The 22099-nt window shown below is 48.9% G+C and overlaps 1 protein-coding gene across 2 annotated transcripts in view; it reads right to left on the bottom strand.

Annotated features, from left to right (window-relative positions):
* Positions 1-22099, bottom strand: part of LOC310835536 (protein unc-13 homolog A) — a 124429-nt gene that overhangs the window by 59217 nt on the left and 43113 nt on the right. The window contains exons 14-20 of one of the 2 annotated variants that reach the window (XM_083720215.1): positions 21486-21564; positions 10713-10784; positions 7709-7928; positions 6179-6406; positions 4066-4207; positions 2414-2583; positions 1166-1281 (exon numbers count right to left, since the gene is read on the bottom strand). In XM_083720215.1, the coding sequence (XP_083576341.1) occupies positions 1166-1281; positions 2414-2583; positions 4066-4207; positions 6179-6406; positions 7709-7928; positions 10713-10784; positions 21486-21564 (1027 nt within the window). Of the gene's footprint in view, positions 1-1165; positions 1282-2413; positions 2584-4065; positions 4208-6178; positions 6407-7708; positions 7929-10712; positions 10785-11557; positions 11577-21485; positions 21565-22099 lie in introns of those variants that run through there. The other variant, XM_083720214.1, reaches the window with a different exon arrangement.

Here is a 22099-nt window from a genome sequence, read left to right as displayed (position 1 = left end):
ATGGTGGAGGCTATACTACAAACAGTCCCACTTATAAACGCCATCTCCAACTCCTCAGAAAATTCCATCAACGGTGCCTATGAAAATTTTTACACATCACTTGGGAAGACAGGCGAACTAATGCCAGTGTCCTGGAAGAAGCAAAGATCACCAGTGTCGAAGCAACATCAACTTCGTTGTACTGGTCATGTTGTGTGGGTGCCCGATGATCGTCTTCCAAAGCAACTGCTCTATTCAGAACTTAAAAATGGAAAGCGTAATGCTGGTGGTCAACAAAAGAGGTTCAAAGACTCTCTCAAGGCAAATCTTTAAAAATGTAGTATAAACGCCGACAACTGGGAAACACTGGCCTGCGAGCGCTCCAGTTGGAGAACAGCCTTTCCCAAAGGTGTCGTGGGCTTTGAAGGCACTCAAACTCAGGACGCAAGGGAGAAACGTGCTAAGAGGAAGGCACGCTTGGCAAACCCTCACCGGGATCAACTCCCGCCCGGAAACCTATGTCCCCACTGTGGAAGGATGTGTGGATCCAGAATTGGCCTCCACAGTCACTTACGGACTCCCTGCTAAAACCATGTTTATGGAAGACAATCTTACTGGGCTAGAAGGGATCGAAGAAGAAGACGACGACCAGAAACAGTATACAGTGGTACCTCGGGTTAAGTACTTAATTCGTTCCGGAGGTCTGTTCTTAACCTGAAGCACCACTTTAGCTAATGGGGCCTCCTGGTGCTGCCGTACGATTTCTGTTCTCATCCTGAAGCTAAGTTCTTAACCCAAGGTACTATTTCTGGGTTAGCGGAGTCTGTAACCTGAAGCGTCTGTAACCTGAAGCGTATGTAAGCCGAGGTACCACCGTATAGCGATGGCAGCTGAAGCTTGCAATATTACCCAGTTTAATGGGTTGTCATATGTCCAGATTTTCCCAGGCGTTTCAGCGATTTTCCGGCTGGACACTGTTTCTGAGGGCCAAAGAGAAACACCAGCCTTTTCTTCTGAACTAATTCAGGACCCACTTCCAGGGAGGGGAAGGTTTTTCTGCACTTTGGGCCCAGGGAAGGACAACACACACACACACCTGGCAGATCAGAGAGGGCCTGAGCAAAGCCCTGGTTCCTAGCAGCATGGGTGTGGATCTGTCCCAGAACAGCAAGGGCATCATACTTACCTCATGTAGGCAGGTGTATTGCACATGATACGGCGCCACTTTCTCCTCGCCTTTGATCTCCACGCTGATGTGCAGGCGGATAGCCCCAGAGACGGCCGATTTGTCCGTCCGCTTATCTGAAACAGTCCAGGAGAGAATTTGGTAGCAGGCATGTTTGGAGAAAGGTCAGTTATATTGCGCAGGTGTGCAGAGAACAAGTTGCCTGATAATGATGGCTTTCAGGCAAAATTTCTACGATCTCTGCTGCAGGTACTCAACTGTGTCCCCAACGCCATACTTCTGTTAGAAGCTGGTGAATGCCCAATTTCAACTAAAGCGTGGTGGGCTGCCCTAAAACATTGGCTCAGGATTTCAGTGTTTGATCTAGGGAAGGGTTTGTACCAACACTTGACCAGCAAATGGCAGAAAACCATGGCTAAAAAAGTCACCTCTATTGGTCTGTCTCCCCCCAACTGTATTACCTGGGTTGTTACCCGGGTTACAGACTCATTGTTAAAACCGTGTTTATGGAAGACAATCTTACTCGGGTATGAGTGATTGCCAAAGAAGAAAGAAGAAAGAAGAAAGAAGAAAGAAAAGAAAGAAGGAAGAAGGAGAAGAAGAAGACGAAGAGGAAGAAGAAGAGGAAGAGGAAGAGGAGGGAGAAGGAGAAGGAGAAGAGGAAGAAGAAGAAGAAAAAGAAAAAGAGGAGGAGGAGGAAGAAGAAGAAGAGGAAGAAGAGGAAGAAGAGGAAGAAGAAGAGGAAGAAGAAGGAGAAGGAGAAGAGGAAGAAGGAGAAGGAGAAGAAGAAGAGGAGGAAGAAGGAGAAGGAGGAGGAGAAGAGGAAGAAGAAGAAGAAGAAGAAGAAGAAGAAGAAGAAGAAGAAGAAGAAGAAGAAGAAGAGGTGGAGGAGGAGGAGGAGGAAGAAGAAGAGGAAGAAGAGGAAGAAGAGAAAGAAGAAGGAGGAGAAGAGGAAGAAGAAGAAGAAGAAGAAGAAGAGGAAGAGGAAGAAGAAGAAGGAGAAGAAGGAGAAGAGGAAGACAAAGAAGAGGAAGAAAAAGAGGAGGAGGAGGAAGAAGAAGAGGAAGAGGAAGAGAGTTCAACAACCTCTGCAGGACCACAGGTTTTCCCATCGCAGCTCTAGAGCTTAACTTGTGCCCAGCTTGGACTCTGCAACTGCCTAAGGCCCACTCAGATGGTTGGACAACCCCAGGGTGTTGGGACTCAACAGTTGAGGGGACTGCCCCTGCCGCCTTTACAGTCACTTACCCAAATTGTACCAGACGTCCATCTCCCCGCTCAACGTCCGCACCTCGATGATCGTCTGGCCCAGAAAGTCATCGGATTCCCTCTTAAAGCGCTGCTTCACCCTAGACTTGATGTCGTCATCTTCGTCCCAGACACGCACCTTGATTCGATCGGAGGAGTTATGGCATTCACTGTTGTTGCGGGAGAAGAAGGCAATGTCACGAACGAGAGCTGTTCGAGATCCTCAGCTCGCAGGGCTACGGTTCCCAGAGTTCCCCCCGCAAAACTTATTCTCTGAGGAGATCACGACGGGGTGTGTGGTTCTTCCCCACACCTCCATGGCTTTACCCCCCACAAGAACCCTGCGAGGTAAAGGTAAAGGGACCCCTGACCATTAGGTCCAGTCGTGGCCGACTCTGGGGTTGCAGCGCTCATCTCGCTTTATTGGCCGAGGGAGCCAGTGTACAGCTTCCGGGTCATGTGGCCAGCAGGACTAAGCCGCTTCTGGCGAACCAGAGCAGCGCATGGAAACGCCGTTTACCTTCCCGCCAGAGCGGTACCTATTTATCTACTTGCACTTTGACGTGCTTTCGAATGGCCAGGTTGGCAGGAGCTGGGACCGAGCAACGGGAGCTCACCCCACCGCGGGGATTCGAACCGCCGACCTTCTGATCGGCAAGTCCTAGGCTCTGTGGTTTAACCCACAGTACCACCCGCATCCCTAACCCTGTGAGGTAGGTCAGGCTAAAGGACAGTGTCTGCCGCAAGACTGCCCAGTGAGCTTTGTGGCCAAGTGAAGATTTGAACCCTGGTCTCTAGGACCTAGGCTGATACTCTAACCACTTTGCCACACTGGGTGACAGGTTCATCTCTTGCTGCATCTAACTGAGTGGTCCTCAAACTTCCCCTGACCGCTAGAGCTCTTGAAAATTGCTGACAGTCTCTGAGTCTGGGAGGAGAAAGAGAGAAACAAAGCTGTTTATATATTGTGGATTAAACTCCTCAGTGGGACTTAAGAGCGACAGCTTCGTAATATTATGATGGAAAGAGCGATGTTATCTATGAAGGAGATGATATATGGAAACCATCTGGAATTGGATTGGAAGAACGGGAAATTCACACAGGATTATTATATTGGTGTTAATCGGCTTAAGGAGACTATCAGAAGAGATCATAAAGAAAAAAGAGAAAATATATGAACAAGATGCGATGTGGAAACAGCAAGATAAGACTGGATAGAATTATGAACTCTGCTTGGACTGATTGGGACTGATTTGGACATTAATGCAGTAGCAAGAAGATGATCAGAATCCCCCTTCGGATCTGATCATCCCCCAACGAAATTCAAAATTTGGCTTTGTAATTCGGAATTTATGTGATGTGATTTAATTTGATGTGATTGGCCAGTTAATAAAAATTATTAAAAAAAATAATTGCTGACAGTCTCAGTGGACCACCTAGATGCTGTCCGGATCGTCACCGAATTTTCTGTTGCTTCTTTTATTTCTTATATTGCATCACATCCTGCATGCCATAGAAGCCCAACCAATTTGAATTGTAAGCGTGGGCTCCTTGAATGAAGCCCATGGACCCGCCGGCAGTCTACGGACCACAGTTTGGGAACCCCAGATTTGATACATGCTAGAGACGAAGACCCCGAGATATCAACTCACAAGTGGAAGTTCTCCTCCCAGATCGGGTTCAGGTTGCCGTAGATGGTTTTGGTCCTCTTTTTCGTCTTCCCGACCTGGACGGTGACATACGGGTCGCTGGACCCGGTCTTGTCCTTCGCCTGAAGCCCTTGCGCGCAAACCACTGGTCGAGCGATCCCATGCGCAGCCGAGTGCCGTTTCAATGGGTTTCATGCGCACCCACGGCCAGGGGCGACCCCCCAAAAAACAGCCACAAAATACAAAGAGAGAAAAATGAGGGTGGAAATAAGAATAATAATTTATTATTTATACCCCACCCATCTGGTTGAGTTTCCCCAGCCACTCTGGGCGACTCCCAATCAAGTGTTAGAAACAGTACAGCATTAAATATTAAAAACATCCCTGAACAGGGCTGCCTTCAGATGTCTTTTAAAGATAGGATAGCTGCTTATTTCCGTCACATCTGAAGGGAGGGTGTTCCACAGGGTGGGTGCCATGACCAAGAAGGCCCTCTGCCTGGTTCCCTGTAACTCACTTCTCACAATGAGGGAACCGCCAGAAGGCCCTCAGCATTGGATCTCAGTGTCCGGGCTGGACGATGGAGGTGGAGAAGGTCCTTCAGGTATACAGGACCGAGGCTGTTTAGGGCTTTGAAGTTCAGCACCAACACTTTGAATTGTGCTCGGAAATGTACTGGGAGCCAATGCAGATCTCTCAGGGCAGGTGTTATGTGGTCTCCACTCCGAGTCACCAGTCTAGCTGCGCATTCTGGATTAATTGCAGTTTCCGGGTCACCTTCAAAGGTAGCCCCACGTAGAGCGCATGGCAGTAGTCCAAGCGGGAGATAACCAGAGCATGCACCACTCTGGCGAGACAGTCCATGGGTAGGGAGGGTCTCATCCTGCGTACCAGATGGAGCTGCCCTGGACAAAGAATTAACCTGCGCCTCCATGGACAGCTGTGAGTCCAAAATGAATCCCAGGCTGCGCAGCTAGTGAGGGGCAGGCCAAAGACCCAACATCACCAGCTCGCTCAGTTAGAGGGCAGAGACAAAAGAGCCAGCCCACAGCTTGCATCTCTATTTGTAGGTGATTGGACTGGGAAGGACATTGCTGGATTTACGTATAAGCTAAACAAGCTATAGCTTAGGGCCCCACTTTCTTGTCCCCACTGTGGAAGGACGTGTGGATCCAGAATTGGCCTCCACAATCGCTTACGGACCGTGTTAAGACCGTGTTCATGGAAGACAATCTTACTTGTATCTACAGAACCGTCTCTCCTGGTCTGCCCCGCAGAGGACCTTAAGGTCCATGAATAACCATAGTTTAGAGGTCCCGGGTCCTAAGGAAGTCAGACTATCCTCCACCAGGGCCAGGGCCTTCTCAGTGATGGCTCCGACCTGGTGGAGCTCTGTCTCTTTAATTTGAATTCAGCCTGATCTTTTATTTCCCTCTCCTTTTATGAAGATCACCCACTCTGAGACCCCACAGCTAATTCTCCCCTGGTCTCCTCGCTGGCCCAAGTAGGACCAATTCAGCCAGGTAGCACTGGGGATTATCTAATTGGTTTTTGAATTTTATTGTTATTTATGTTTTTATACTGTATTTTATTGCTGCTTTTATAATTACCGTATTTTTTGCTCTATAAGACTCACCTTTTCCCTCCCAAAAAGTAAGGGGGAATGTGTGTGCGTCTTATGGAGCGAATGCAGGCTGCACAGCTATCCCAGAAGCCAGAACAGCAGGAGGGATTGCTGCTTTCGCTGCGCAGCGATCCCTCTTGCTGTTCTGGCTTCTGAGATTCAGAATATTTTTTTTCTTGTTTTCCTCCTCCAAAAACTAGGTGCGCCTTATGGTCTGGTGCATCTTATGGAGCGAAAAATACGGTAAGTGTTTTGAAGTGTTTAAAATTTGTTGTTAGCTGCCCTGAGCCCGGTTTTTGCACCAGGAAGGGCGGGGTATAATTAAAAATTTATTATTATTATTGTATTACTGGGCTACGAGGGAGCCTAGAAGAAGATTTCTCTACGCTCATCTGGCTACCAAAGAAGAAGATTTCTCTTTGCTCATCTGGCTCTCTGTGTTTATGCATATCTACATGCCTGTCTGTATAAACGGCCACTGGCTTGACGTACCTGTGATGCTAATCTTGGCTGACCACTTTGAGGTCCCATCCAGTACGCTCTGCTTCACAGCTTTCATCTGCTGGGTGTGAGTGGTCTTGGAGACGGCAAAGATCTCCTGGATCAGCTCAAAGATCTCAGGCTTATTGCGCTCCCGGATCTTCATACGATCTTTCAGCACCATGATAATATTCTGCGTGCGGTCCTCAGCCCCGTGCTTGGAACTTTTTTCAGCCGCCCCTGGACAGAGAGAGATTTGGCGTAGGTGGGTTACCACCGCCGTCACTGCAATGCATTCTGATTATTCCACCCATTAGGGAACCTGTTCTACATTTCGTAGAAGCGGGTTAAACCACAGAGCCTAGGGCTTGCCGATTAGAAGTTCGGCAGTTCAAAACCCTGCAATGACGGGCTGAGCTCCCGTTGCTCAGTCCCTGCTCCTGCCAACCTAGCAGTTCGAAAGCACCTCAAAGTGCAAATAGATAAATAGGTACCGCTCCAGCGGGAAGGTAAACGGCGTTTCCGTGCGCTGCTCTGGTTCGCCAGAAGCGGCTTAGTCCTGCTGGCCACATGACCCGGAAGCTCCCTCCGCCAGTAAAGCGAGATGAGCGCCGCAACCCCAGAGTCGGCCACGACTGGACCTAATGGTCAGGGGTCCCTTTACCTTTATTTATCTACTTGTGCCGGCGTGCTTTCGAACTGCTCGGTTGGCAGGAGCTGGGACTGAGCAACGGAAGCTCACCCTGTTGCGAGGATTTGAACCGCCGACCTTCTGATCGACACCCATCTAGATACGCCATTAGCCTAATCTAGGACAGTGTTTCCCAACCTTGGGTCTCCAGCTGTTTTCAGATTACAGTTCCCATCATCCCTGACCACTAGTCTTGCTGGCTAGGAATGATGGGAGTTGTAGTCCCAAAACAGCTGGAGACCCAAGGTTGGGAAACACTGATCTAGGAGACTCTTGTTATGATCTTTTAATAATACAGTGGTGCCCCGCAAGACGAACGCCTCGCAAGACGAAAAACCCGCTAGACGAAAGGGTTTTCCGTTTTTGGAGGCGCTTCGCTAAACAAATTTCTCTATGGGGTTGCTTCGCAAGACGAAAAAATCTTGCGAGTTCCCGCTTTTTCTCTCACTTTTTTCCGCCCTTTCCTTAAGCGCTAAGCCGCTTATCAGCTGTTCCGCTGATAAGCCGCTTCTCAGCTGATCGCTAAAAGCCGCTAGACCGCTAATAGTGCTAATCCGCTAAGCTGTCAATGGGCTTGCTTCGCAAGACGAAGAAACCGCTAGACGAAGAGAATCACGGAACGGATTAATTTCGTCTTGCGAGGCACCACTGTAATAATAATAATACAACGATGGTAATAAAAAAACAAGACATCATATTATTTTTATTGGCAGATTGCCTTTGCTAACTTTGGTGAGAAGCTGCAGATTTTGGAAACGCAGGTTGTGTATTTTGTTGCTCTCAGTTCAGACAGAACTCTACAGCCTCTGACCCCAAGACAAACCCAAGCGAACAAGGCACCCCCTCCTCACTTTGCAAGCAGTCGGCGTTGAGCAGGTCTTGACACTTCTCGTGGCACTTGACTCCACATTCTGTACACCGCATGCCTTGGCGCGCAATGCCCCAGAGCAGACCCTCGCACTCGTAACAGTAGGTGGGTGTTGTGGCGGTCCACACCTCGAAGTTGTGGGGGGTTGTGCAAGAGATGGGGTAGATTAAGGCTTGGAGGGTCTTCTTGTAAACATGGTTTTTCTGGAGGGAGACAATGAAAAACACACGATCGGGATCTATGACACTCTCTCGACTCTTTATAAAACAACGGTAATGGTTTAGTGAATACAGTCGTACCTCGGATCTCAAACTCCTTGGCTCCCGAACAAATTGGATCCTGGACGATTGAAACTCGGAAATGAGTGTTCCGGTTTTTGAATGATTTTTGGAAGCCAAACGTCCAGCGTAGCTTCCAATTGGCTGCTCCTGCAGCCAATTGGAAGCCGCGCCTTGGTTTTCAAACTGTTCCGGGAGTTGAACGGACTCCAGGAACGCATTCTGTTCGAGAACCAAGGTACGACTGTATTTACAAACAAACTGTAAACAGATAAGAACATTGGCTGGTTCGTTGTAATAACCTTCAGTTTCATAAGAATATATATTTAAAGCAGACGAATAAATGAATAAATTAAGTTAATTTGGAATATGCAGAAAATATTGAAAATAAATCTAAGGAACTGCAGAAAGAGGGGGAAGGAAGTCAAGTTTTGGAATGTTAAAATGACTGTAAAATTATTGAAATGTATAAACCTGAATTAGGGACGCAGGTGGCGCTGTGGGTTAAAGCCTCAGCGCCTAGGACTTGCCGATCCAAAGGTCGGCGGTTCGAATCCCTGCGGCGGGGTGCGCTCCCGCTGCTCGGTCCCAGCGCCTGCCAACCTAGCAGTTCGAAAGCACCTCCGGGTGCAAGTAGATAAATAGGGACCGCTTACCAGCGGGAAGGTAAACGGCGTTTCCGTGTGTGGCTCTGGCTCGCCAGAGCAGCGATGTCACGCTGGCCACGTGACCCGGAAGTGTCTCCGGACAGCGCTGGCCCCTGGCCTCTTGAGTGAGATGGGCGCACAACCCCAGAGTCTGTCAAGACTGGCCCGTACGGGCAGGGGTACCTTTACCTTTACCTTTATAAACCTGAAAATATCTCTCTCTCTCTCTCTCTCTCTCTCTCTATATATATATATATATATAATATATAGTGTACCCCATCACAAGTTACCTGATCAGACAAGGTATGACAAAGGCAATACTAGAGAAATATTTGCTAGCCCCTTTTAAGCCTTCTGGGGACTCCAGTCCTTTGCTTAGACAACATCTGTTGTAGCTCAGCCAGCAAAATTCACTGGGAGCTGTCCAGAGTGCTGACCTGGCTTGCCAAGCCTTCAGGAGACTCTGCTAAACGGATCAGCCAGCAGTGTCCTGTTAGAGTTCAGTCCTAAGCAAACTGAGGAGATCAAGGTCTCCCCAGAGGGGGAGAAAGACACCCCTCCCAAGCAGATCTCCAAACTGCCAGTGACCCTGAAGAGCTGTTGGATCTGGGCATCTCTGCTCCAGGACTGGAGGTCTCTGCATTGGCCACCTGAGATCCCAGCTGGCTCTCAGACACCCCTTTCCCTACTGAGATCAGAGCTGATGGTGCAACAGGAAAGACCTTCAGGGCCGATGCTGTAGCGTCTGGCTAGCAATGCATGAGGCTACATGCAGGAAGCATATTTGACCACATCAGGACAGCCAGGAAAGCGGTAGAGCCTGTCATGACTAAAGTCTTTGAGGGCAGAAACTGGAAAGTGCTGGAAGATTCTAGAAGGTTCGCTTCGGCTGTAAATATTGATTTGGCTATCTCAAGGTCACGCTGAACCAGGAGAGATAAATCCCTGTGCTCAGCAAGCTGCTCTCTCTCTCTCTCTCTCTCTCTCTCTCTCTCTCACTCACTCACTCACTTTTGTTTGTACCTCGTGTGTCTGAAGTTTTTGTAACAAGCCTTTGCTTTTTAGTAAAAAATAATAATATCATTTTGGAACTTCTGACTCTGCGTGGTCTTTTTTCATTTACTGCAAGACGCTGTCCGCCAGAGTCTCCTTCTCCCATACAAGCTCCCTGTCTGAACTGTTTCACTGCTGAAGCAACATCTCCCTTATAACTCCCAGCACTAGGGATATGGAGCTGTCCATGGCCCTGAACTTTCATGCTTGCTCGGACTGGAAGACGCACTGCTTATTGCTTCCACATCCCCGGTGGGGTCCCAGTGTAGCTTTATTAGACTATACTGATTGGTGGGGTCTGTGTTGCTCCTGAGAGGGAGAAAGGAAGTCAAATGACGCTGAGGTTGATTCAGAGAAAGAGTTTATTCTGCTCTCCGGATAGCAGAAGGCACTTGTGTGGTCAGTTCACAGCAAGTCCAAAGAAATGAGAAATTTCATGCAGTATATATATCCCCCAGGCACCCTCTCCCCCCTTCCCCAGGAATCCAGCCACGTCAGCTTATGCACATAAGTTGACATCCATGACCATAAACAGATATTCCTGTTCTGGTACTCTTGACCATAACAGGTTGTTCCTGTTCCTATACTCTTATCTTGGGGCAGGAGGTCATCAACTCTGAGAACACTCCTGGCGCCATTCCCGGGTCTCTTTTCAGACCTGACAAGGTCTCTGCGTCTTTTGTGGTCAGGATGTAAGCTAAGACCCAGACGTGCCATCCCTGCTCCACTGGAACAGCCAAGGCCATCTATTGCCGTCACGGACTGATAAAGGAGAGGGCTTTGAGCACTTATTTATACAGCCATCTTTCTGTTTATACATTGACTCAAGAGTTCAAGTTAATGCATTTTAGAAATGCTCCCTTGGAGAAGGAAAAATGTGGATTTGGGGTTCCGTTTCAGACTGACTGCACAGAAACCCATTCCTTCACCAGGATAAGTTCTCCTAAGACAAAAGAACCACCCAAGAGCATATATGTATATATAAAAAAGGAGGAACTGGGACACTTACTAGCTCTTCGTTGTTTAAAGTGCTTGATGCGAGTGCTGATGTGATGCCAGCTTTCCTGGACTGGACCAAGGACTGTTGGAAGGAAGCATAAAAGGAGAAACATGTCAAGAACGCCGTGCGGAAAAACAACAACAACAGAAGTTAAGGTAGACGGTTTCCTGCATTCAAGGGGTCTTCACCTAGGCATGGGATGGGGGGGGCAATTAGGATGTGTGTGTGGCCCTCCAGCATGGCTGAAACCACATTCCCCACGTGGCCGTGAAATCATGTCTGCTGGCACCAATGTAACAAGCTGGGAAGGAACTCTTGGAGTTTTCCCCTGCCTCCAGACTGTGAGGTTTTGACCAGCTTCGGTCCATCTGAAGCTGAAGCTGATACAGGCTCGTCTTATCTGGAGCCCAAGCAGAGCGTCGTCACACACACAGCGGAAGGATAAGCAGTATGTGCCACATTCTTAACTTTATTTACACTTCTATGCTGAGAGAATACAAACATGCATCTTGCCTCTGCGAGAGCAGAGAAGCTACTTCTCTCAGAAACAAAGAACACCGAGAGAACAGTGAAAAACAGGAAACCAGTGAACGTCACCTCCAGTCACCCATTCCCGTGGGAACCCAACAGTAACTCTGACTGTGGAATGCAAAACAAAGCCTTGTGACTGACTGCATTTGCTGCTCAGTGAGGGAAATAGAAACCAACACAGAAGTGATTCATAAACTCATCAACATCAAAGCTATTTATAATCAAGTGGTGTTGGGGAGTTTGGCCATCACTGTTCTTATTTGGGAGACAGATTTGCGAGCCCTGAGCAAGAAAGGGAAATAAATAAGGAGACAAAGACTCACCATAGCCTGCAAAGGCGTGTTGGTCAATGGTTGAGCAACAAAGGAAGAAATGAGATGTTGTTAGGAGGACTCAGACAACCAGGTATATATGTATATTTATACATAAAAGACCAAGCTTCCAAGCTTGTCCCCGTGACAATTTCATTCTGCATTCGTAAGCAGCAGAATTCCCTGTCACCCACTGTGATGGCCTGGGATTCGGACTCGGATGCTGAACCTGAGGGATTCCAGCCTGCACAGGAGTCCCTGCCTCCAGAACCAGCTGAGCTGGGGCTGGGGCTTGAGCCTGAAGGGTCCTCATCTGTGCTGAATCCTCAGGTGAGTCTGCTCTGGCTCCTGAGGTGATGGAGGACCCATTGCCTGCAGGTGCTCCACTCTCAGCCCCATCAGAGGAAGCTGAGGTTGTCTCTGGGTCCGGTGACCCTCCAGCCTCTCCTGAGCTGCAGAGGCTCAGGGCAGAGAGGCGGAGGGAACTAAGTTCCCACAGGAGGAGGGCTCGCCTCCAGGCCAGGAGAGGCGAGTCACCTGTGGATTGGGGCCGCCCTATGCCTCAGGGCAGGTAAAAGCCGGCCAGCCCCAGTCCCAGGTTACGGGAGCAACATTGTTGGTTGCTAGTTCCTGCCTGAACCCTGTCCTGCTCTTCTGCCTGAGCTCCTGACCCGCCCTGGCTCCCTGCTTGCTTGCCTGTTCCTGACGACACCTGACTCCCTTCCCTGCACCCAGCTTCAGCTACTACAGACTGCCTCCACGTTGCACCTTCGACCACGGACCGGGCTTGGACCTCACCTCTTGGGTAACCCGCGGGACCAGCAGACCCACTACCTTAACATGTTGCGGCCTTTGTTATTCTAAATCAGGGCTGGATCACCTTCAGCCTGCAGGGGTCACATTCCCTCATGGGTTAACTTCTGGGGGCTGCATGCCAGCAGTGGGCGGGGCCATGGGGAAAGGGGTGTGGCCAAAGTGAGCCGTCCCAAAGGCGTGACTCTTACCTTCGCCCAGTAGGCTAGAAAGCAGCCATGCCAAAGTCAGTGACTTGGGGTGGTCTGGCAAGACGGGCTGCTGCCTGGGGGCCAGAACTATAGGTCTGAGTGTCTGGGTTCAGTCTATAACCCGCAAGGTTCTCCACCCCTCTTGTAAAACAGGGTGGAAGTCAACTACACAGGTGGAATTGGACCCTATTCCTTTTCAACGAGGCTAGAAAAACTAAATAGGTAAAGGTAAAGGGACCCCTGACCATTAGGTCCAGTCACGATGACTCTGGGATTGCGGCGCTCATCTCGCTTTATTGGCCGAGGGAGCCGGCATACAGCTTCCGGGTCATGTGGCCCGCAGGACTAAGCCGCTTCTGGCGAACTAGAGCAGCACACGGAAACGCCGTTTACCTTCCCGCCGAAGCGGTACCTATTTATCTACTTGCACTTTGAGGTGCTTTCGAACTGCTAGGTTGGCAGGAGCAGGGACCGAGCAACGGGAGCTCACCCCGTCATTGCGGGGATTCGAACCGCCGACCTCCTGATCGGCAAGTCCTAGGCTCTGTGGTTTAACCCACAGTGCCACCCGCGTCCCTAGAAAAACTAAATACAAATGTGGTATTTTGCGTCTCTTTTGTTAACCACCCACAAGTCACCTCTCGCTCAATCTCTTCCCCCCTCAACCGCACAGGCAATGTCTTCACACGTACCAGATTTTTCAGGCGATGGTTTGGAAAAACAGGCACAAACTGCAGCCCCTACCCGCCTCGAAAAACATGCAAGACAGAGGCATCAGCAATCCCAGCTTCAGCAGTCGGGGTTTATACAGGAGGAAATACACAAAGTAAACAGTGGCAACCAGTAGGAAAACTCGCGGAGGGGAAAGGTAGACAGAGATAGGGAGGATAGTCAAAGCTAGAGGTTGCGAGAACGGAGCGAGAAAGCGAAGACAGGGTAAAAACAGGAGCTGGGCAAGAGAGCACGAAATGTTGGCATTTTTGGCCATGGCAAAGCGGCGTCCAGCAAGGATTCATTTTGCGATGACCAAGGGGATTGCGGTTTATTTAAAATAAAATGAATGAAGGCACCGAGATATAATAAAAATTAATAATAATTTATTATCTATACCCCGCCCATCTGTCTGGGCTTCCCCAGCCACTCTGGGCGGCTTCCCAAAAATATCAAAATACTGCAATACACCAAACACTAAAAGCTTCCCTAAAGAGGGCTGCCTTCAGATGTCTTCTAAAAGTCTGGTAGTTGTTGTTGTCTTTGACATCTGACGGGAGGGCGTTCCACAGGGAGGGCGCCACCACCGAGAAGGCCCTCTGCCTGGTTCCCTGTAACTTGGCTTCTCGCAATGAGGGAACCACCAGAAGGCCCTCGGTGCTGGACCTCAGTGTCCAGGTAGAACGATGGGAGTGCAGACGCTCCTTCAGATATATTGGACCGAGGCTGTTTAGGGCTTTAAAGGTCAGCACCAACACTTTGAATTGTGCTCAGAAACGTACTGGGAGCCAATGCAGATATCTCAGGACCGGTGTTATGTGGTCCCAGTCCCCAGTCTAGCTGCCGCATTCTGGATTAGTTGCAGTTTCTGGGTCACCTTCAAAGGTAGCCCCACGTAGAGCGGGGGGGATAACCAAGCGGGAGATAACCAAAGCATGCACCACTCTGGTGAGACAGTCTGTGGGCAGGTAGGGTCTCAGCCTGCATACCAGATGAAGCTGGCAGACAGCTGCCCTGGACACAGAATTGACCTGTGCCTTCATGGACAGCTGTGAGTCCAAAATGACTCCCAGGCTGCGCACCTGGTCCTTCAGGGAACAGTTACCCCATTCCTCTTGTCCTCTTATTTGGTCACCTTAAGTCATAGCCAAGTGGCTGTGGAAACTGTAGCTCCCTGAAAGATTTGGGAATCTCTCCAAATTTTGGTACTCACAAAATGCTACAATTCCTCAAGCTTTCTTGGCTAAGCTGAGTACAGGTTCCGATGCAGCGGTCTTGGGAACTGTAGTTCCAGGCCTCTCTAATGCAGGGTTCATATTACTGGGGCAAAACTACAGTTCCTACGTTCCCTCGATCCAACACCAATGTAGGAGCCCAGGAGACCTGTTCTATGGTGCTCAGGAGATTATAGTTTCCCAGGGTTCCTTGACTGCAGTTTGTTAACGCTGCTCAGAGCTTCAAGTTAAGGAGCCGTGGGAACTGCGGTTCATTGGAGGTCTGTTGATCTCTGTCTAACACTGAGAGGTCAAACGCAGACACAGTTCCAAAGTTTCCTTGGCTGCAAAGGAGTATAAGAGGCGGGAAACACCCTTATACGTTCAGCAACTGTATACAGTGGTACCTTGGTTCTCAAATACCTTGGTCCTCAAACAACTTGGAACTCAAACTCTGCAAACCCGGAAGCAAGTGTTCCAGTTTGCGAACTCTTTTCGGAAGCCGAACGCGCTCTGTTTTGAGTGCCACACTTCCGATTTGATTGTTATGCTGAGTTCTGTCTGTTTTCCTTTTTGCCGCTCTTTTTCATTTTCTTGTTGTGATGGTGTAGAACCCAGTTCAGCTACTGATCGATTGATTGTGTGACTGCATCACATTGTTTATCGCTTTTCATTTATGGATCAGTGGTCTAGTTAGATAGTAAAATTCATGTTAAATTGCTGTTTTAAAGGTAAAGGTAAAGGGACCCCTGACCATTAGGTCCAGTCGTGGTCGACTCTGGGGTTGCGGCGCTCATCTCGCTTTATTTGGCCAGCAGGACTTTGGTCATGTGGCCAGCAGGACTAAGCCACTTCTGGCGAACCAGAGCAGCACACGGAAACGCCGTTTACCTTCCCGCTGGAGCGGTACCTATTTATCTACTTGCACTTTGATGTGCTTTCAAACTGCTAGGTGGGCAGGAGCAGGGACCGAGCAACGGGAGCTCCCCCTTTGTGGGGATTCGAACCGCCAACCTTCTGATCGGCAAGCCCTAGGCTCTGTGGTTTAACCCACAGTGCCACCCGCGTCCCTAAATTGCTGTTTTAGGGGTTGTTTTTAAAAGTCTGGAACGGATTAATCCATTTGGCACTCCTTTCTATGGAAAAGCGTGCCTTGGTTTTGGAACACTTTGGTTTGGGAACGGACTTCCGGAACGGATTAAGTTTGAAAACCAAGGTACCACTGTACAAGAGTGAACTTTTGCCATGAAAAAAATTATGCCTAGCCGCACATCTCATAGCTTAACGCAGCCCTTCCCAAACTTGCTCCCTCAATATGTTGTTGGGCTACAGCTGAAATTGACGAGAATGAAAGGAGGTGGTCTCCTGATGGTTGGACCGCTCTCCACAGCCTTTGGAATGCAACACAGAGATGTTGCTGGGCTGTCAGCTCCCACCATAAGAGTTGGGGGGTTCAGAAACACACAGAGGGCATGATTTTGGCCACCTCCGGTCCATGCGGACTGCCGCCAGGTCTTTAACGGAAGAAGCCGGGCATTGAACATGGGACCTTAACATGCAGAAAACCGGTGCTCTGCCCACTGAGCTATGGCTCCTGGTAGCCCACCTGGAGTTGTCAACAAAGGCAAGCATGCACAGGTAAGGTTTGAGGTAGACAATGCCAACTGCAGCATTGGAAAGGGGGCACCTTTATTTACACAACAACGGAGGGCTATCCCTTGGGAAGGGTTGGGAGCGCCAGGGCATGTGTTGGAAGGGGAGAAAAAGGAGGATATTCAGACGCGGGAAGACAGGCTGATGTTCCTCATTGGACAAGGGTTCTGTTAAAGCGACGGCGCCGTATGAAAATACAAGACAACCGATCCCGAAGCCTCTTGTAAGCTCACTGTTTTGGCAAGCCTGGCACTTTGGAGGGGAGTTCTCCAGAGTCTCTGTCCCCCCGCCCCCAGGCTGTCCGTTAGGTGTGGTCAATGCTGTGTGGGATGTAATCCACTGGGAGCAGTCAAGTACAACATTCCTTGTTTTCCTAGAGTGGACATGCAAGGGGATGTTTGGTCCAGCCAGTCGAAACTTCCTGTTCCTCCTAGCTGGAGCATCCTTCCTTTTGCATGTGACAGAAGGTGGGCACGACCTCACCTGTCCAGGTAACAAAAGGACGAGTCACGCAGCACTCTCTCTCTTTTTTACTTCCTTCTTCGTTTGACCAGCTTTCAGCTAGGACTGCTCTGCTAGCTCTCAGCTAGCAGAGGCACTGGGATTATTCCCCCATATGGGGTAGACCCCCATGTATATATTTGTAACTAAGTCTGCCTTTGGGAATCCAACTGTGAACTGATGTGAGTAAAGTTCTACTGACTTTGAATAAGATTGTGGTGTCTTTATTCTTTTAAGAGGCATCCAAGGGTACTTGCCAGGAATGTACAATTCAATCCGAGACAGACTGAATTGTATAATAGTGAGAGGCTCACACGAGCCTGCAACCAGCCATCTGCTATGCATGTAAAAGGGGAATGTAAACTCTGCTAAGTAAATGAACTTGCTGGGGCAAGTTAGGAAGGATATGAATAAACAATATATCCTCTCCTGCCACCCTGAACATTCCCACAAATGCTTAGTGTTAATGTTTAGACTTATTACAAGTTATTTTAAGTTAAAGTCTGCTGCAACTGGATTTCTTATGGACAGCACCAACCCTGAAATTATTGGATTTGTGACCATTATGCTCATTTGCCTTCAGTAGCGGTAAAGCGCTGCTGGATGAAATGCAATTGCATCTGGTCTACTCTGGAAGAAATCCTGCAATGTGTTTAAGTTTTTACTCTGCTTAACGATACAGTGGAACCTTGATTCTCAAATGGCTTAGTTGTCGAACAAATCGGCTCCCAAACGCTGCAAAACCAGAAGTAAGTGTTCTGGTTTGTGAACGTTTTTTCGGAAGCCAAACGTCGGCTTCCGGCTGAGTGCAGGAAGCTCCCACAGCCAATCGGAAGCCGCGCTTGGTTTTCGAACGGTTTCGGGAGTCGAATGGACTTCTGGAACGGATTAGGTTCGAGAACCAAGGCACATTGCTCTGGATCAATACTGAGTAGGATTCCATGACCAAATTTGCCAGTGTACAGTGGTACCTCAGATTACATACGCTTCAGGTTACGGACTCCGCTAACCCAGAAAGAGTGCTTCAGGTTAAGAACTTTGCTTCAGGATGAGAACAGAAATTGGGCTCCAGCGGCATGGCAGCAGCAGGAGGCCCCATTAGCTAAAGTGGTGCTTCAGGTTAAGAACAGTTTCAGGTTAAGAATGGACCTCCGGAACGAATTAAGTACTTAACCTGAGGTACCACTGTATAGGCATTCTGCAAGCAATCTCCCCTATTAATACTTCTCTTTATGCTTCTCTTGGTGTGCACATGTGTGTACAGGCATACACAAAAACACAAGTGCATGTGTGTGTCCCCCAGCCAACACGGGAACCCTAAATCTCCCCAGACCAGGCTTGCGCCAAATTGGTGGCGCTTCCAAGAGAGCTTGCCGGATGCGGGTGACGGGGGACCCATACGATGCTCTCGCTTTAACCACCTCGTTCCTCACCAGGTCGCTGATGACTAGTGGGAGAGATTTGCATCCAGGCCTAATGTCAGGCATGCTGTCTATGCAGCGCAGAAACTTGACCGCCGCTCCCCTGGGGGACGGAAGCAGCCCAAAAAAACGTCCCAGAGAAGAAAGGGGGAAGAGAGGGGGTGGAAACAGAAACAAGAATGAGCTGTATTAGCGAAGCGAAGGCGAACTCAGCGAGGTGTGTGCCGCCGATGAGCCGGGATAATGGAGGGCAAGGCCTTCAACCCTGTGAGACAGTTCCCATTTTTTCTTCTTCTTGTTGTTTTTGTTTATTAAAGATTTTGTTGATTTACAAAAGTGTGCAATGTCTCTCTCTCGTGTCCCCCCCATGCAACCTTTTTGCAAATCATTTTCATTTGTTGAGACATTAGGAAGAAAAGGGGGGAAGAGGTGGAGGGGGGAGAGACGGGGGACAGTGGGTTTGGGTGGCGATGTTTCTATTTCACTTATTATATGTGGGGTTTGGTGTCAGCGTTGCTTGTGCAGGACCTTTGCTGTTCACTTGTGTTCCCTTTGGTGATGAGAGGGGTTGGGGTTGGCCTAGAGTGTGGTTGTTCATTTGTGGTTGGCTGTGGTGGTCTTTGTTTTCGTGTGTGAGTGGGGTGGGTGGGTGTTTTGGATCAGGTTAGCCATATTGATTTGTTTGCTGTTGGTGGATTTTTGTCGTTGTCTTGTTGGGCTGTGTATGTGATAAAGGGGAGCCATACAGGGGTAAAGTCATCTTCTTCTGTTTGTCCCCGTGTCAGTTTCAGTTTATTGGTTAATTTTTCTAGTAGGGCTGTTCCCATATTATTTGGTACCATTGGTCCATGCTTACTCCTGACAGGTCTCTCCAGTGTCTGGCTATGTTGTTTCTGGCTGCTGAAAGTAGGTGGGTTATGAGTTCTTTGTGGTGTAAATGGGCATTGTTGTCTTGGAAGATGTTTAGTAAAGCCAATTCTGGGGTGATTTCTAATACTTGATTGGTTATTTTACTTATTTCTCGTACGGTTGTTGTCCAAAATGGTTGGATTTGGGGGCACTCCCACCACACGTGGAGGTATATGCCTTCTTCGTCTTTTTGTTGTGGCAAGGGGGTGGTTTAGCAGTGGCAGAGGGGCAAGGAAACCCTGAAAATCATTCGCCTGCTGAAGTTACTATATTTGCAATCAGCCATAGATGTTGCATTTGATAACTGCTATTATTGGGGGAATAATGATGATGATGATGATTCTTCAACATCAACTTCGTTGGACTGGTCATGTTGTGCGGATGCCTGATTATCGCCTTCCAAAGCAACTGCTCTATTCCAAACTTAAAAATGGAAAGCGTAATGCTGGTGGTCAACAAAAGAGGTTTAAAGACTCTCTCAAGGCAAATCTTAAAAAAAATGTAGTATAAACACCCACAACTGGGGAACACTGGCCGGCAAGCGCTCCAGTTGGAGAACTGCCTTTACCAAAGGTGTCATGGGCTTAGAAGACACTCAAACTCAGGACGCAAGGGAGAAACGTGCCAAGAGGAAGGCATGCTTGGACAACCCTCACCGGGATCTACTCCCGCCTGGAAACCAATGTCCCCACTGTGGAAGGACGTGTGGATCCAAAATTGGCCTCCACAGTCACTTACAGAGTCACTGCTAAAACCCTGTTTTGGAAGACAATCTTACTCGGCTATAAGGGATCAGAGAAGAAGAAAAATAAGAAGAGGAAGGAGGAGGAGGAAGAAGAAGAAGGAGGAGGAGGAGGAGGAGGAGGAGAGGAGGAGGAAGAAGGAGGAGGAGGAAGAAGAAGAAGAAGAAGAAGAGGAGGAGGAGGAGGAAGAAGAAGAAGGGGAAGAAGAGGAAGAAGAGGAGGAGGAAGAAGAGGAGGAGGAAGAAGAAGAAGAAGAAGAGGAGGAGGAAGAAGGGGAAGAAGGAGAAGAAGAGGAGGAGGAAGAAGAAGTAGTAGAGGAAGTAAGGGAAGAAGGGGAAGAAGAGGAAGAGGAAGAGGAAGAAGAAGAAGAAGAAGAAGAAGAAGAAGGGAAACGAATAAACACTTATCTGTGAGATCTACTTTGAATTTAATCAGAAAATTAGCGACTTACTGCTGAGACTTTTTTAGTATGCTGCTAGAAACAACTGAAGGGCAGATCAACTCCTAATCTGATAACTTGATGTTAATATAATGGTGGAGATGGCTTTTGTTTTGAGGGGGGGGGGGATGACACAACTGTTTCTGGACCTCTCCAAACCTTCTGAGTTGGAGCCTCTTGGTCAACTGTTTGCCAAGTCTGTGGTTGAGAGAAGATTTGAACCCAGGCGTTTCCTGGCTACTAGGTTAGTCCAGGTCTTGGGCTACAGAAAGGTCAGCACTTCCCCAGTGTTAACCCTGGTTCAGGACAGAGTTGATGGTTCTGGCCTGGAATGCGGCTCAGTTAAAAGAACTGTCTGCAAGGTACAGTGGTGCCCCGCAAGACGGAAAACTTGCTAGACAAAAGGGTTTTCCGTTTTATGAGTTGCTTCGCAAGACGAATTTCCCTATGGGCTTGCTTCGCAAGACGAAAACGTCTTGCAAGTTTGTTTCCTTTTTCTTAACACCGTTAATACAGTTGCGACTTGACTTCGAGGAGCAACTCATAGAACGCAGTGTACATAGTAGCCTTTTTTGAGGTTTTTAAAGACTTTGGTGATTTTTGAAGCTTTTCCAAAACTTCTTTTGCAGCCATTTGGTAAGTTAAGCTTTTAAAACATTTTTGGGGGGTTTTGGATTTTGGGTTGGGGTGTTTGGAATTCAAGGACTTGGTGTTGGGGAGGGGTTTGCAAGAATCTGGAAGCTTGAGTGGTTTTTTCCTGCATTTTTATGATTTTCTGTGACCATTGGGGCACTCTGGTGTTTTTTTAAAAAAATTCTGGATTTGAATTTCTGTGTGCTGGGTGGCTGGGGGAACAGTTGGGGAGGGGTTTGCAAGAATCTGGAAGCTTGTGGGGTTTTTTCTGCATTTTTCTGATTTTCTGTGACCATTGGGCCACTCTGCTGTTTTTTTAAAAAAATTCTGGGTTTGAATTTTGAAATGCTCTTTACAGTATGTGTGACTTTAAAGAGCACTTAATAAACTCTTGTTGTACCAAATTTGGCTTTGTTTGGATTTTTTTTGACCATAGGAACGCATTAATTGATTTTCAATGCATTCCTATGGGATTTCGTGCTTCGCAAGACGAAAAATTCGCTAGACGAAAAAATTCATGGAATGAATTAATTTCGTCTTGCGAGGCACCACTGTATAGCTTTGCCACTCCTTTATCCCGGCTCCAGAGTGGGACACGGCAGAGCTCCAGCGGCGTTTCCGGAGAAGGTGAAGCTAGCAGCTGCCAGAGAGAGAGAAGGAAAGAGAGAGAGAGAAATGGAAATGGGAGGAAAAACGTTAAGAGAAACCTCACCAAATCGCTAACTAGGGGGATGGGTTTCCTTTTGCGAATATCAGGCATGCTATCAATTATGATGAGCCCGCCGCCTGGTCTGGAAAAAAGACAGAAACAGTCAGCACAGGGCGAGAGGAGAAAGGGAATATTGGGTTGGGGAGAGAGAGAGAGAGAGAGAGAGAGAGGATAGTGAGGAAAGGAGAGGGAAGTGGGGAGAGGAGGAGAAGAGGGGAGGGGAGAGGAGGGGAAAGAGGAGGGGAGAGGGGGAGGGGAGAGGAGGAAGGGGGGAGGAGAAGAGAAGAGAGGGGAGGGAAGGAGGAGGTGAGAGGGGGAGGGGAGAGCGGAGGGGAGGGGAGGAGGAAAGGGGAGGGGAGGACGAAAGGGGAGGGGAGGGAAGAGAGAAGGAAGGGGGAGGGGAAGGAGAGGGTAGAGGGGGGAAGGGGAGAGGAGAGGAGAGGGGAGGGGAGGAGGAAAGGGAGAGGAGGGGGAAGGGGAGGAGAGGGGAGAGGAGAGGGGGAGGGGAGGAGGAAAGGGAGAGGAGGGGGAAGGGGAGGAGAGGGGAGAGGAGAGGGGGAGGGGAGGGGAGGAGGAAAGCGGAGGGGAAAGGAGATGGGGAGGGGAGGGGAGGGGAG

This window comes from Podarcis gaigeae, assembly GCF_964106915.1.
Source record: "Podarcis gaigeae genome assembly, chromosome: 18".
Lineage (NCBI taxonomy): Eukaryota > Metazoa > Chordata > Lepidosauria > Squamata > Lacertidae > Podarcis > Podarcis gaigeae.
The sequence above is the reverse complement of the archived record's forward strand: the minus strand, read 5'-3'. Positions and strand labels throughout refer to the sequence as shown.